Source organism: Eucalyptus grandis, chromosome 9 (assembly GCF_016545825.1).
Source record: "Eucalyptus grandis isolate ANBG69807.140 chromosome 9, ASM1654582v1, whole genome shotgun sequence".
NCBI lineage: Eukaryota > Viridiplantae > Streptophyta > Magnoliopsida > Myrtales > Myrtaceae > Eucalyptus > Eucalyptus grandis.
The window spans coordinates 10,881,379-10,897,653 of record NC_052620.1 but is presented as its reverse complement, the minus strand read 5'-3'; the positions used below and the strand labels follow the sequence as shown (position 1 = coordinate 10,897,653).

The window sequence follows — 16,275 nt, the reverse complement described above, 5'->3', positions numbered from 1 at the left end:
ATGAGCTTTAGTTTCTGAGATGACATTGTTTTTAAGAATCATTTATGCTGAATTTTCACGTTGGATTCTCTCATACGTATTACTTGCAACATGTGTTTCCATGTCAGCAATCTATGAAAGATATTGAATAGAAACTAACGGAGGATAAATATATTCATGATGTACTAATTTAAGATTTTTGTGATATAAAAATTATTTAGTCTACCAATTTGGGATTAGTTGTGGCATGATATTGATTTGCGATAAATGTATCACAAGTATACCACTTTGAGTTCTTTGGCGGTATTGTCCCTCCAAGTTTATATTGTTCATCCATACACATTTTAACAACTGTCAACTTATTTAATGGTTGTCCATACATCAAATTGTATAACTGCGGCATCCACAGCTCCATTGCACATGGCACAGTCGCCCATGCAAGCCATGTTACCGGCCTTCATTCGTTGTTGCTGTTCCCCCCTCCGGTCTAAGGCGCTAATGTTACCCCCACTCTCTCTCTCTCTCTCTCTCTCTCTCTCTCTCTCTCTCTCTCTCCATGCTTGCACCTCCATTCCGAGTCGCGCACCTGCCTTAACGTCACTACTATCGACGAGGATGAGGCGACAACAAGCCAAGATCCAAGGATCGGGTTGATTCGACCTCATAAAAAGGTTGAGTCAAGGTCTAGGGATTCAAGGTCTAGGGCTTGAATCAATCTCAATTCGAGGTCGACATCAACTATTGTTGACCTTTTTTGGGTTAATTGCCGTCGTTGACCCCCGATATATATATATATAGAAAGGGGCCGTAGAAAGGGGCCGTGGGTTGGGGAAGAGGGCGGGAGCAGGGGGTACATGGGGTTATAAGATATTTTAGATCTCAGTACATATGAGTGAACAGAAAAATACTTGTCTGCTCTGGATTCATATGTGAGCCTAGCTCACATGCCTCACTGGATGAGATCGGACCAACGTTACCCCCACGTCATGTAGGGATAGTTGTACAATTTGGCTCACTAAACTAGAGACATGTTCCGACCAAAAAAAAAAAAAGGAGACATGTAAGTATGGCTCGAATGAAAGAAGGTTGAATCCGTGTAAAGGAAGGGGATATAAATTTGGTTAAAGGGAAGTGTTAGCAAACAAAGTTGAGATCTCCACCTTCATATCGTGTAGAAGTCGGAAATCGCTATGAAATTTATCTTAAAGAATTAAAGTGGCTAAATGAAAGTGTCACTCAATGTCTCCTACATATACTTAGGATGTTTGAGATTTTGTCCATGACTAAGAACGTGAAAGTTAGTCATGATTGGAGAGGCAGATTAGAGATCCACAAAGAGGCTCAAACACACTTGATCTCTCTTTTACTCAATTCACATGCCCATATGCGGAAGCACAGGTTGGTGTTTATGTATTCAACTCATTACATATTTATAAAGAGAAGATCCAAAATTTGAAATGATTAATTTAGAACATATAAGTGATTGTTGTCTTTCTCATTTCCATTAAATTTTAAAAACTTATCAGATGGAAACATATACCTTTCTCCCTGAACCATATAGCTTTTTTAAACCCTTTAGTTAATTCTAGAGGTGAATTATTAATTTTCATTTTCAATTCGGTAAAATTCAAATTTTTGTTTGAGATAAACATCTAATTTTATTAGAGCTTTTTTTTTTTTGTTATTTAGAAAAAAAAATTGGGGTGGAGAAACGTTTAGAAGACTACTAGAATAGATAAGGAAACTCAAGTTTATTCATAAATATCTATATATATTCATTGATACTTAATAAGCATCTCGAGAGTTTCGGTAACGAAGTTTCCACGAAATTAATAAACTTACTAAGTGACCGATATTTGGTAAAACCCTAGAGGGTCCAATCATCGACTTGGTGATTAACGTGCCAAGAATATGTTAAGGTCTGACAATATAATACAATTACAAGAAGCCACAATTATTGTAGGTAGTCACGGAAGGCTGCCACCCATTACAACTGAATGCTAGATGAATCTTTCATACCACCTTATAGTATACTTGTGCACTAATCCTATAGTTATCCATAGAAGTAGGTCGACTGTCCTTTTTAATTGATACACCAATTGGGATTGTGATATGGATTATTTTTTTTCTGATTATTTAACAAGCATATTGCGTCTAGTGGGTGTCTCAAGGAGGTACATTGACCACGAATATATCAATGAAACCCTAATAAATCATTGGACATGCTCAACTATCAGGCCAGTTGCTAACGTTTCTTGAGTTGAATCAAGATATTTATTTAGATGTGATTGTACTTCACCTATTCTTTATCTTAATGCTACCCTTGCTTATTAATTATAGCACAATGAGCTTCAATTATAGTACATGTTTGTTCTAAAAATATTACAAACACGAGAGAATACTCTGGTCAACAGAACTACTTTGACCGTGGGTGACAAGATTCCAAATCATGCAATTAAATATATGTTAAGTGAAGGATGCCACATGTGTTAAATTAAATATTCGTGTAAATTAATAGCACAGAACATGACAATACACATTGTGGAAGTTTCCATGAAGCTTCATCTCTATTTAATCCATGTAACCATAGGAAAACTACCCAATGTAATAATTGTCATCTCATAAAGTAACAAGAATTTAATGGACTTGTTATTATGTTTAGCATTTTCTTGAATGTCAATGTCTCTAGTAAATTAAAACTATCCTTTAATTTTATTAATTTATTGCCATTTTTTGTCAATCTTTTCTATAGAAAAAAATAAAGATTTGTGATATTTTGAATTCCTGAAAACTAATGGAATCAAAAAGATAGCTGGATTGATCAGAAGATCCTTTCGATTAAATAGAACACATTTCTTGAGTGAAATAGTCAACATACCTCATGTATTTTAGCTAGAAAACCTTGAATTAAGCACAATCTGCACTCTGTATCTTCTCACAATATTGTCTTCAAGTCCTCCTTCATGGACACAAACCTTTTCCCTATGATAGAAATGAAACTACGATTAGCCACCAAAACTTGGGCTACTATATGATCTAACACATACGATAGATGTCAAGATTAAGGTCGGAACATGTAGCTGTGTTAATTATAGTGGTGATTATCTACTATGTTACCTGCTAGTATCATTCTAAAGGTTTCAATATGAATTGATAGTTGAGATGCACATCATCACGAGCAGTTTCATTTAAACATGGGACTGTAGACATTTGAGAATTTGAGATTAATGGGCCTATTGCTCTTGGGGCTCGAGGAAAATGTGAGGTAATGGGTCTAATCCAAGTAGCAAATTGAGAGGCCAACAGATCTTTTGGTTTCATGGGAATTTGAACTTAACAAAGGAAGGCGGGATCTTGAAAGGAGGAGGCAATTTGGTTTTTACTTAGGTTGCATGGAAGAAATCGGTTAAGCGAAACTATGAAATAGAAAAGTAAGCTGGTCATTCTGTAAAATAGCTATGTGTCTTATGTGCATAATGCGGGCTTGATTTCCACACGCCATGAATTTTGGCTTGTCTATCACCTGACCCATGAAGTAAGAGAGGTAACTTCACGGGTTCAAGTTAAGTTACCTAAAATGGTTTCTCTTTCATCGAGAAAAGGAAATTTAAAAGGAAAATTTATATCTGATTCGAAAGACGGTTTGCAGAATTTGTTTTCGCGGAAAATTCTATGAAAAGACTATGTTTTCAACTTGTTACTGATGTATTTCTATTGATAAGTGACAAATTTCATTTAAACGAAATTATCACGTGCGGGTTAACCCAACCACAAAGCATGCATCTACATATAATAAATAATCTTAAGAACAATTTCAAAAAGTGCATATATCTAAGTACTGTAATTTGGATACTATCAAATTTTGAGGTACATTCAGTTTCACTTCCTCCTTAATCATGGATGTGAATTGGCAGGGCGATACTTGACGGAAGATTCATATAGGTCCCGATTTTCAGCTCTCCCCAATGCACATTTTCTTTCAGTCTGGCCTTTCGACATTGCTATTGGGCAAATTCTTGTCTAGTCCCACAAAATTAACAGTTGTGAGTCCAATTCAGAAATTCCATAGTGTCTCAGGGGTTCGATGCATGTAGGTCTGGGTCTCGGGTTCGATCACTAAGGAAAGCGAGAGTAATTTTCCTAAAACTTCAGAGAATAAAAGCTTTTTTTTTTTTTTTTTTTACGCAAAATCGAAACCACCAATAGTGGAATGTAGCCCATTATAGGTCCAGATTGACTGGATTCAGCAAAAGCACAAAAGTTCAGGGGCAGGTACAAGAAGTCAGGCCCACAAAGTAGAGAGGGTTTCATCTTGAAAACTGACTTGAAACAAGCCCAAGCCCGCATATAGCGATGTAGGGATTGGACTTGTCTTATTTGCCTTCCTTTTTGTAGCTTATATCCCCAACTTATGTTTTGTCTAGGATAATGTCTTTCACGATGTATTTATTTTGCGAAAAATGAATGAATTGAAAAATATTTTTCAAAAAATAATTTCCTATATTGCTTAAAAAAAATTAATGTAAAAAAAAAAATTCATTGCCCACAAAAAGAGTTAGGCATAGATTGTTATCGATGATGAAAAATTTTTCATTAACTAATTTTCTAAACAATATAATAATTTTTTAGGAAAATATTTTCTAAATCACTCAATTTCCGTGAAATGAACGCACCCTTAAGCTCCCCCTTTGCTACCACCACCCTCTAGGCTAACTTGGCATCAGAGAGTTGATTCAAATCTAAAACTTGGTCAGGACCTCCTCTTTATATGCAAGATTCCTACCTGATTTCATGCTTTGATTGGCATCCTTGGGGCATTAGTTAGAGAAATTTTCCTGAAGACTAGTTAGGGTGATTAATTTTAGGGTGAGTAGCTTTCAAACCAAGAATTCGAACCTATCCTATCACAGTCGAGTCCCTTGGGAACCAACCTGGAATCCAACAAGTTGATTCTAGGCCGATTCTACAGTTGACACAAGAGCTGGGCATAACTTAAAATGACATAACTATTATTTTGTAAAGAAAAAGAAACCATTAATTAATTTTCTAGACATTCTAAATTGGAAGCCTATCTCCAACATATTTATCTAATCTTAAAGAAGGTCCAGGGGAAAAAAAATAAAAAAAAATAAAAAAGGAGAAGCTAAATCCTGGTTCCCAAACCAGTCAAGGCCCGTCCCCTATTTTTTGAAATGGCCCAACTGCTGGCCCTCAAAGATTAGTGCTCAACTCGGGGTCTTTATCAATCAGCTAAAGTTTGTAAAGTTATTTAAAAGGTAGTTGCTGTTCGCCTACGGCTAGATTTGAGGCATTAGTGCACATTGAATCAATGCATTATAGTACTAGGGTTCCTAGTTAATTGGTGGACGATCAAGGTAACACGATGGTTATCGAAGTATGGTTGGTATATTCTCCCTTGGTGGTTCTTAGAGCGACATTAGGAGCTTCGGACATAAAGATGCATTAAGGAAATTAACATGGTTTTCACTTGACATTTTTTTATTTGCGGTTATAAATCAAGTCACTCAAAAGAATCACACATGGAGAAAATGAAGTGTCTAATCTGTCTGATCTAAGCGGTGAGTATGTAATATAGCTAATTGTGCTCCGGGGCTGTGAAAGTGACTAGAGACACTCGGAAAGTCTTCTATCGAGCACAAAGAGCTATGTGAACGTGATGTTGTCTCTATCATCCACCTTAAATGCATCTACCACTCAAAAACTGTCGTGTAAAATTTTCTTGTGTCGTCGATGTTGCGTGTTAACAGGACATAGCCGGTGAAGTCTTCATTTGGAAGTTCCGGAACATATGACACGAAGTGGGAGAGAGAGAGAGAGAGAGCAATGTGGAAGATTATTCATCGAGAAAGGAATGGAGGAGGGAACAATCCGTACCTCTTGGTAATGCTGATGGAGGTGTGACTGCACTTGCATGTATCACACATGCTGCAGATTGGGAAACATAAAACCTCACGACGGAGAGGAGGTTGAGGATGTGAGAGAGAGAGAGAGAGAGAGAGACCCTGGTTGCTCTTCATATCTCAGTTATGAGCCCACATATAGAAAGAGAAGGACCAAGATGGAGGAATTCACATGGAGAGAAAAGAGAACGGAGTCGCCAGCCTATTCAGTCTTTCCTTCTGTTCAAAGAACCGGCCCCACGTGGACCAAGAAACCTCAAAGAAAATCGACAGCATCGAGCCTCCGTTTCACATGGCGTTAGTTGGCGAGGGACTGACAAAGGAGATCAACCCCTGATTAATATAATCCATAACTAATCCCGAAACCAGAATCCCATGATCGACCAAGTATGTGAGCAAGCATTGCTATGAAGAGATCCTGTTTCCACTTGCTAGCCCCACCCCGAGAGTAGGCAATCAGTCCAACTTCCACGTGCATGTTGCAGTATCTTAGCCAGTCCTTGTATGACCTTTTATGGTAACACACCGTTTCAGGGAAAAGTGCCAAAAAAGTTTTGTCTTTGTGCCGATTTAATCCTAAATCTTTTTTTGGTGCCGATTTAGTACTAAACATTTTTAGGTTGTGTCAATTTAGTCATTTACAGCCAATTTTGGCTGAATTTTGCTAACTAGACGCCGGCCGGCTAACATGGCTAAATCGGCGTTGATGTTGATAACTTTTAATAATATTTTAATATTTTTGAATTTTTGAATTTTTTTCTTTTTCTTTTCTTTTTTCCTTTTTTATTTTTATTTTTATTTTTATTTTTTTTTTACTTTTTCTTTTTTTTTCTTCCTCCGGCCCGGTCGCCGGACCTCGGCGCTTCGCCGGCCACCTCGCCAATGGCGCGAGGGCAGCCTCATCCGGGCGATGAGGCTCACCCGCACAAGGCCGCCCTCAAGGCCCGGGCGGCGAGGGTGAGCCCCGCCAGCTCGGCGCAAGGAGGTTGTCTTCGGTGGAGACGCGAGGGACACGGAGAATGAGAGGATTGCGAAGTAGAGGGAATCTGATAGTCGCGCCGGAGAGATAGAGAGATCTTCGATGGCACGCAGAGCTTGTTGTCTAGTTGGAGGCTTCCGGTGGCCGGTGCGAGGCCAACTAGAGGCCGCCTCCTCGCGTTGAGTGGCGGGGCTCACCCTCACCGGCCATGGGCGAGGCTTGACCCTCGCTAGATCCGGCGAGGGCAAGCCTCGCCACCCAGCCTCGAGGGCGGCCTCGTGCCGGGCGGGCAAGGCTCGCCCTTGCCGGATTTGGCGAGCCGGCGAGGGCGAGCCTCATTGCCCAACGCGAGGCCGCCCTCGCAGCCACTAGTGAGGTGGCTGGCGAGGTCGACCTCGACCTCGCCGATCGTCACCCCGGGCTGGTCGGCCGAGGTCCGGCGATCGACGGAGGAAGAAAAAAAGAAAAAGTAATAAAGAAAATAAAAATAAAAAAGAAAAATTCAAAAATATTAACATATTATTAAAAATTGTTCACGTTAGCACCGATCAGATCACGTGAGCCGGTGTCTAGTCAGCAAAATCTGGCCAAAATTGGCCGAAAATGACTGAATTAGCACAACATAAAAAGGTTTGGGACTAAATCGATGCCAAAAAAAATGTTTAGGACTAAATCGGCACAAAGACAAAAGATTTAGGACTTTTTTGGCACTTTTCCCCGCCGTTCCATATGGAGGAATTAGCCCGTAATAATGCCAAATAAGTTGTTGCATCTCAACTAATCATATGATTAAGGCAGTATTTTCCTAGGTACCTCTGTGCGACCCGCCAATCAGCATAACGATTGACACCATAACCGAGAAATATGCAGGTCTCTGTCTTCGTCGAAGGTTAGCGTTAGGTTTTCTTATTGATCTAGAAGAACTCGGTACTGAATTAGACTAGAGAGGGTATGGAAGGAGAAGCGACCAATCGGAAAAGAGCTTCAAATGCTAGTTGACAGATGTACGCCTGATCGACTCTGATTGCTCAGGGGAAAGATGCTCTAATGATTATTGATCAGTCCATGGATCTTTAGTCAAATGATTCGACAGAAGAACAGAGATATGCATGGTGAAACAAGAACATTACTAACCCAATAAAGTCTTACGGAACATGGCAATAAGCCACCAGCAATCTCAAGTTATTTCCACATGATTCAGACTCCTGGCTAACTGGTTGATCAATTTACAATCAATAGGTTAAAGCTGATCATTAAAGTCTCACCTCATGCATTCCACGAGTCAATATATTAGTTGAAATTCAAATTTTCGAATTTGCAATTTATTGACTACACAAGTTCGCGAGTAAGAAAAAGTCTTTTGAGGGCGTATTAGCCGTCCCATCCCCACATACTGAATGAGATTGAAGAGACATAGGTTTAAGAAGTTGAACATTGTAGCTCCTTTCTATGAGCTGGAGACCTCCTTTCAGGATCAAATCACGAATGTATTCATACAGCACATGCCCGCTATGAAGGTTGAAAGTGAAGTATGCATTCACACAACAACATATCCACTCATCAGATGAACAGAATCTTTGATATTACCATTCTTAAAAAGCTTAGTTCTAGCGTATATTAAGGTGTTCGAAGTTCATAATCATGGTGAAGTTGGCAAGATTCTCACCCACCAAGCACAAGACTAAACGTCATAAACAACATAGTCATAGCCATTGTCAATAGTCAACCCATTAGGAATCGATTTTCCTGTGGAAGGTAAAAAGAGTCCATCAATTCTCGGTTATGACGAACCACCCCTTTTTTTAATAGAATTCATGCTAAAGACTTGAGGTTCTCAATCACTCACAGAAGTATCCTCCTCACATAGCAAAAATAAGAAACCAGAATATTATCTGGGTAAATTAGTGCAATCTTTATGAACTATATTGAACTCATAATGAAGAAGAGAACATACTATTCCAACTATGAAATGCATCATGGTTGATAAGTAAATTAGTAAACTCATAGCATCAAAATCCTGTCTCTTGTATGGGTGTTACCACAAGATGCAATCTGGTAAAGGATATACCATGAAAATGAGGAAAGCGTGGATTCCGTAACAAGCTGAGGAGAAAATGCAAGTGAAATATAACATACTTCGACTGTAAGGTCTGAAAGTGCTCCGTGAGAGGCAGGCAGGTGAACAAAACATTCCCATAGGCAGAGCGAACTTTTACAAGTCCACTTAGACTGACATTATGGACCTAAGTAAAAACTTAAACTACTTTTGAACATTGGGAAGTAAAACGTAGGAGGTATTCCCTCCTAGGAGGAGAAGAAAAATGTACATATAGGAAACATGGGGATCCTTAGGGGGGAGGTAGACTCCCTGTTCTTTTCTTGGAAAAAGGACTAGCCGCCCGCACCTAGGGCAAGATGACAAACTCGCAGGGGTTCCTGCTGGATTGAAATGTGCTTTCGCACAAAGTCTTTCAACCAACTTGTCAACCCAGTACACCCGGTGGAAAGACTTTGTGGGAAACTTTTAGAAGCCCATTTAGACTGACATTATAGCAAAATGTAGGTATGTTGATCAGCATATCAACTCATTCCTCTGACCCTAAGGCATCACAACTCAACATGGGAATGTCAACGTTGTTAAACACATTTCAAGTTTTGCGATGAGTCAAGTTTTCCCCTGAAAGGGAAACCACATGTCGATTTAAGAAATAACCAGCATTTACAGAGAGAATATGTAGACAAAATTATTCAGAATAATAAATTAAGCATCAGATGAATAACCTTCTCTTGAACACAAATTCATACATTGATGGAGAAAAAAAAATCTAGATTGGCTCAAGCAGACTTCTCTGCTGCTTCTGCAGCTGCCTCTTCCTCCTGCAACTTCTTTAGAGACGGAGGTGGTCTGACAACAATGCTTCTTTTCCATTGACGGTCAAGCTTTCTCGATAACCTCTTCTTAATTCCTTCCTCAATTTCTCTTTCTCGTTTCACGGTTAACAACCGAGCAATCTGCCATTTACAAGATAATCATCATCAGAATGCTAAAATAAAGCCCAAATTGTAGTTTTCTATAGCAATTAAACTTGGTTCTGGAAGGAGTGGAATATAACTGTTCGGTAACCACAAATGTCATTTTCATACATGCATGTATCTGTTTGGGGAAGTTTTACATCAAAAGGTGAACCCAGATGAAGTTTTAGAATCAAATTGCACGAGGAATATGGAACATATAAAGAGGACAAGCTGTAAGAACTTATATCTATTACTGTCCGAGGTAGCATGTAATATAAAAGCAAAAAGAAAAATATCATTAATCATCACATGTAAACAGGCACACCTAGTACATTAAAACAGCTTAACTACCTCCGAGGAGGCCCTACACAGAAACTAGGGAACCCAACTAACAGTTCTTCTGTGAATGAATAAATAATTTGCAGTGCCAGGATAACGACTTATACCAGGTCACTCCCATTCCAAAAATCTTCCTATAAAGTCAAAAAGAGATTAGTAATTCTCAGCATTTTCCACTTCTTCAGGTCCAATTAATGGTTTGGACAGTCCGACAATGTATAACAAGAGAGGAGAAGGCTTTCTTTCAACATGTGAGAGAGTAACATGTGAGAGAGTGAGAAACGTCATAAGAGGCAAAGGCAGGTCATGTCGAGGATTTGAGCAGCAAGTCCCTGAACCCTGGAATCAGAGAACATAGGGCAATGTCTCTATACCGGCAGGACGTCGAAGAGCACCCTAAAATTCCATTCATCCAAAGGACATTTATGTAACCTAGTGACACTAAAGACTCAGGTTGTTTGCAATATATGAAGACATATAACTGGATCGTGGTCCCCATTGATACTAGCTGACCTTATTCAGTAAGAGATGTTTGCTGTTCAATTTATTGAATCTCAACAGTTGCAAATGCAAGTCATACAGGACAAGGGTTTGAAACTGTATGCTCTCTGATATTGATGAATGAATTAGCAGAGAACAGGTGAGGCAAATTACAACCATATACAAATAAAACAATGTAAAGACCAACTGTGCGTGCATCCCTAAATCCTTCTGATATAATCACGAGATAAATTCAATGAAAGCAAGAAGCATCAAAAGCAATCCAACGGAAATTAAAGAAAGCTAGAGTGTAGATTGCACTCAGAAGTCAATTGATTTTCCATTGATAGTGGAAATTACCCCTTTTAAGATATGTCTATTACTCTTCAGGCTGACATTGAAGACATAGCCCTAATTCTCTGGTGAATATAGGGTATGAGGAATGATAAGGCATCTGTCTCCTTGCAAGGAAGAGATTTTCTTGCCTATGAGATGAGTGGAAAAGCTGCTTTCGGTTGAGGAGATAACTATTGTTATAACATTTCTTTATCGATGCTTTGAACAGTAAGGAAGTGAACAGGAACAAGGGTAGTGTTTGCCTATTAGGCAGTTGCAGTAATTGATGCTGGAGATCAAGAACATGGCAAAGACCAGGTGTTTAGGTTTGAGATTGGTCTGCAGGAGTGGGCACAGGGAGAGCTGCAAAAACTAAATCTGCAGGACCTGGCCTCAGCAATTTGAGTAACAGGATCCTCGGGGAATTAAGAAAGAGGCACGTGACTGCTTGACTAAAGCAGATAGATGAAGGACAGTTGATGGGATAAGGATGTTGGCCAAGCATGGCCAGCCAAAGAAGCTCCCTAAGGTATTGTCACTGGTTCCACTGTGCTAAACCAGATTTTGAGACTGAGCACAAACCCTCCGCCTTCGAACCCAAGTGACTTCTTGGTCCTCCAAATAGCTATATCAGGCAAGCCCGGGGTTCCATTGTAGGTGTGTTTGAGCACAATTAAAAGTACTTTACACAAGAACAAACCTTTAATTCCACAGCACATGCCCTCTTCCCTAGGTGGCGCAGAAGGGGGAGGAGAAAGCTCTTCTAAAAAAGATTTAGTAAAAGGTTTTCCAACTAGTAAAAACTATCACGTCATTAAGAAAACATAAACATCACCTCCTGCATTGCCAATATAAACCTCTCTTTTTATCCCTCCTGGCTTACGAATCTATTCCAACAACAAATGAAAAGTGGAGTTTCCAGCAGCCAACAGGTGAGAAACGCATAAATAGTTCTATTGTATATAATGTACTTGATCGATCTAATTGATACATTTTATGATTATAATGTCTTTATACCAGCAAATATCCTCCACTGCTGAAAAGAAATGCTTCTATAGCCCACTTTACCATTTCGCTAGACATTCCATATTCATGCTTACTGATGCAGTCACCAAAACAAGGGTTGAAACCTATTGTTCTTCAAAGCAAGAATAAATGCTCAGGTACATCAACTGATTTTGCAGACACCAAGACTCTGGATGAAGAAATCACCTACAGCTAATACTCTTGTATTTCTTTAAACCCAAAGCTCCAAATTACATGACATCTTCAAGTTATTAAAGTATAACTGTAACGACTGCTATTTAAGAAGACGACAATGAAGGAGAGGTTAGAGGAACAGGCAATGCTGCTAAGATCCACAGTCAATTTGCTCTTGGGGATAGTGAAGAAAGAAGCAGCCTTAATAAGATGAAATTGGAGATGAATTCCCAACAGTTCAGGACTGCCCTTCTGCTACAACAGGCGGAACTGTCATGACTACCTTGAAAACTGTATATGAAGACACATCAAGAAGCGATTCACAAAAGATTCAAAGAGGGAGAAAAAGGAAACCGAAAAAGGAAGATCTCAAGGTACCAAAGAGAAAAACCATTTTCAGTTCGGATCCATCTTGAGTTCAAAGGGCCTTTTTACTAGTCAAGCATAATAAATTGAAAAGGAGAAGCTGATACAGCATCTAAATGTTTAAAGGAAAGTGAAGTTGACTAATTCCTTTCTCACTCAAGGACAGCCTCCATTCCACATAATACACAATTAGTCCAATCCATCACATAAGTCCAAGCCTTTCACCACAAAATACGATGAAAAGCATTTCTTCTCAAAAGCAAAAAATCTCATTTTGTTCTGGGGGAGATGTCAAATCCATTTCAAATTACACTAGACTCGAAAAGAAATGATCCACCCCTTACATTGACATTCTCACCATGGATAAACTTTAATAAATTGCACTTTACCAATATGCCAGTCCATGTGGTTTTTTCAATATAATATGATACTCAAATCTTCTGCCACAAATTACCCACACAGCTACATAATGCAATAATAAAAGACCAAAACTCATTAAGCAAGGTGAAGTAATTCAAGTGAGTCAGAAAATATCTCATAAGCAAAGTGATAAAAGGACCAAAACAGAATTTTTATTTACTTTATTTAAAAAAGGACCAAACAAATATAGTTAACTATTTATATGGATGTCTTTATGAGCATCAAATATATGTCAGAATATGCTTAAAGCATGCTTGCAGAAATCATTTATTTACCACGCCCCCCCCCCCCACCCAAAAGAAAGAAAAAAGAAAAAAATAAACACAAAAGGTCGAAAAAGAAAAGGCTTCGCAGAGGACTTAAGAGAAGGAACACTGACTAATCTAGGCTATTCATCCTGTTCCAATCAACTTAGGTCAGTCAAAATGATTACAATCCTTAAATCCCATCTAAAATGGCCTCAAAATGCCTAACTTCCACGTGATCATCTTCCATCATAATCCAACCTTGTCCAAATGCTCAATCCGAAAAAAAAATGAGCTAAAACAGCTCACTAGTCCAAACCGTACTCAGGTTTAAAGTTCAAGATAATACTTAACTAATCATCAATGCAGGGTCTCACTCTCTTATTTTCTAGCAAATAAGGGAAACGAAAGGCTCTTTAATCCCTTTCGCAACTCATGTTGTCAAAACCAGGACTCCAAGAACCTCTCTACTTAAATTAGAAGACAAAATCCTGCGCATGGACTCAGCACAGTAAACAGACGTCTTCTTTCAGAGAAGTTTTGTTTTTGACAAGAAACCAGCAACTTTAACTTGGAAACTGGTCAGTTCAGCTTGCTAGTCTAGCAAAAACAATTGAGCACACGGTCCTCTTCTAGCAGAACATTCCAAAAGCACGAAAGAATAGGCCCATTAAGTTCTCTACCCTATCAATTCAAAATCCCATTCAAATTATACTGCACTTTGCCATAGAAAAGGCGTGCTCTCCCTACCAACATAATCTCCCACGTACCATTTCCATACAACAAAAGAAAAAACAGAAAAAACTGCACAGCTACAACATTGCAAGATGAAAGAATTAAACTTCACCAAGCAGAGTGACATAAATACAGCGAATCAGAGTGAGGACAATCTCATCAACGTGAAAAACCTTCTAAAGAACATCAGATAATAAAAATTCTGGCAAAAGCGAGAGTACCCTCTTGCGCATGCGGCGGAAATCGCTGGACTTGAACTCGTTCCGGGCCGATTTCTGCAGCCGGAGCATCAAGAGCTCCCCCTTCAAGTCGACGACCTCGTCGTTGATCTCCTCGATGGTCTTGGCCCTTATCTCCGTCAGCTCCTCCTGCCTCTTCGCCATCATCACGACGCTCGGAGCTCGGCTCCGAGCGGCGGAGGACGACGACGGCGCCGCCGCAATAGGGACGCCCAGAGGAGGGCACTTGTGTTGAATTTGAATGCCGCTGAAGGACGACGACGACCTCCGCCACCTCGGCGCCGCGGAGGGAGAAGATTTCGCGGGGAAGACGGCGACGGCGGCGGCGGCGGCGAGGCTCAGCATCTTCGGTTTCCGGCGAGGTCGTTTGGCTTTGCTTGGAGCGACGCTTGGGTTTTTGGATTCTGAGCGTGGGAATGGATTGAAGATAAGGCTCGGTTCCCGTTTTCGCTCTTTTGCTTATTTGTACACTAGGTCCCAAACTTTGCGACAATTACATTTTCCTCTTCTATTCCTTGCCCCATTTTCAATTTCATCCTCCTACTTGACTTTTGATTATTTATAATTTAGGCCCAAAACTTTGCGAAAATTACATTCCCACTCTTGGTCGTTGCCTCATTTTCAATATCATCCTCCTACTTGACTTTTGTATAGAGTGAAGACCCAAGGTCTCTCGATTCTGTGCAATCTAAGGTCTCTCTCCTCGTTTATTATTATCTATGACAATTAGAAATGTTGAGATCCCTTGGATGACATAGCAAAAAAGTTGGAGCAAAGAGAGTAGAGTTGACAAATGGCCAAGCACTAAACAAAATCTAAATTATTATATTTGGTAGGTCTCACGTGAATTCCATCAAATTTGACGGTCCAAATTGAGTTTAATTTAATAAATAAATATATATATTAGGTTTGTGAAATACTTATTTGTTAATTAGGGATGTAAGATGGCATAATCATGCAATTAATTTAACAATGATAAAATATAAAAAGCATTTTGAAGTAAGTTTACATCAATAGCAAGTTCTATAAATATAAGACAATATTTATGAAGAGGATCATCCAAATTACAATGAGCATGACTTAGAATTACACTAAAAAATGTATTGCAAGTGCCCGTGCAACTCTATTGAGTAGAGTCACAAGTTCATTGACGTAGGCCATTTTAATTTTAGTGGGGATGTTACCATGAGTTTTTATGCTTTTGCGTGAGAGTCAAAATCATCTCTCTAAATTTATTTTATTCAAAAAAATCTCTCTTTATTTTAATAGTGTCATCAGTCATTCCTAAATTATTCTGAATGTAAAATGTGTTGACATTGATTTGACGCCATCAGACATTTATTCATGTCGACATTTTTATAAATAAATAAATAAAGCATCTGACTCGTCAAGCTCAAGTTTACTGTATCCATGGCCATGAAAAGCTTGAGCTGGCGACATTCATGACCGCAGGAGCTCAAGCTTCGCATCCATGGCTGCCAAGCCACTCGAGCTTGAGCACGAGGCCATGGCCACCGCAACTAAGGTCTTGTTGGAGGAGAAGATCGGTCGAAACCCCATCTAACTTTTGAAGAAGAAAATGCCACCAATTTCCATTGGAATTTTCACCTTGGAGTTGCGCAAATTTGAAAACCCTAATTGTTTTTTTTCCTTTTTTTTGCTTGTTTGGAGAAACCCAAATCTCTTTGTTTTAAATATTTTCAATTTCCTTATTTTTATAGGTAAAAGTCATTAAAAAAAACTTTAACTTATGTCTTTATGACACATTTATCATCCATATGAACTGTGAATTTTTTATGTCACAAAAAGGTTTAGAGTAAACGTATCACACAATTATAAGTTTTGGACTTTTGATGTCACAAAAATAAGTTTTGATAAATATCTCATAATTAGCATTTTTTGTAACTATTTGCATTTTTATATTTGTCTTTCCACCCGACATACAATCATTTTAAAAGAGCCGTTGTCCATTTCAATATCTTGGCTGTCAACCTCAGCGTTTTGATGGTCCATAATAGCAA

General features: G+C 39.1%; 1 protein-coding gene across 1 annotated transcript; it reads right to left on the bottom strand.

Annotated features, from left to right (window-relative positions):
- Window positions 1–9,532: 9,532 nt before the first annotated feature.
- Window positions 9,533–14,655, bottom strand: LOC104418272 (50S ribosomal protein L29, chloroplastic). The gene is made up of 2 exons (XM_010029557.3): window positions 14,237–14,655; window positions 9,533–9,891 (listed from the first exon to the last, which is right to left on the bottom strand). Exons 1-2 carry the CDS (start codon window positions 14,597–14,599, stop codon window positions 9,715–9,717), a joined length of 540 nt encoding a protein of 179 aa, XP_010027859.2. The 5' UTR covers window positions 14,600–14,655; the 3' UTR covers window positions 9,533–9,714.
- Window positions 14,656–16,275: the final 1,620 nt, after the last annotated feature.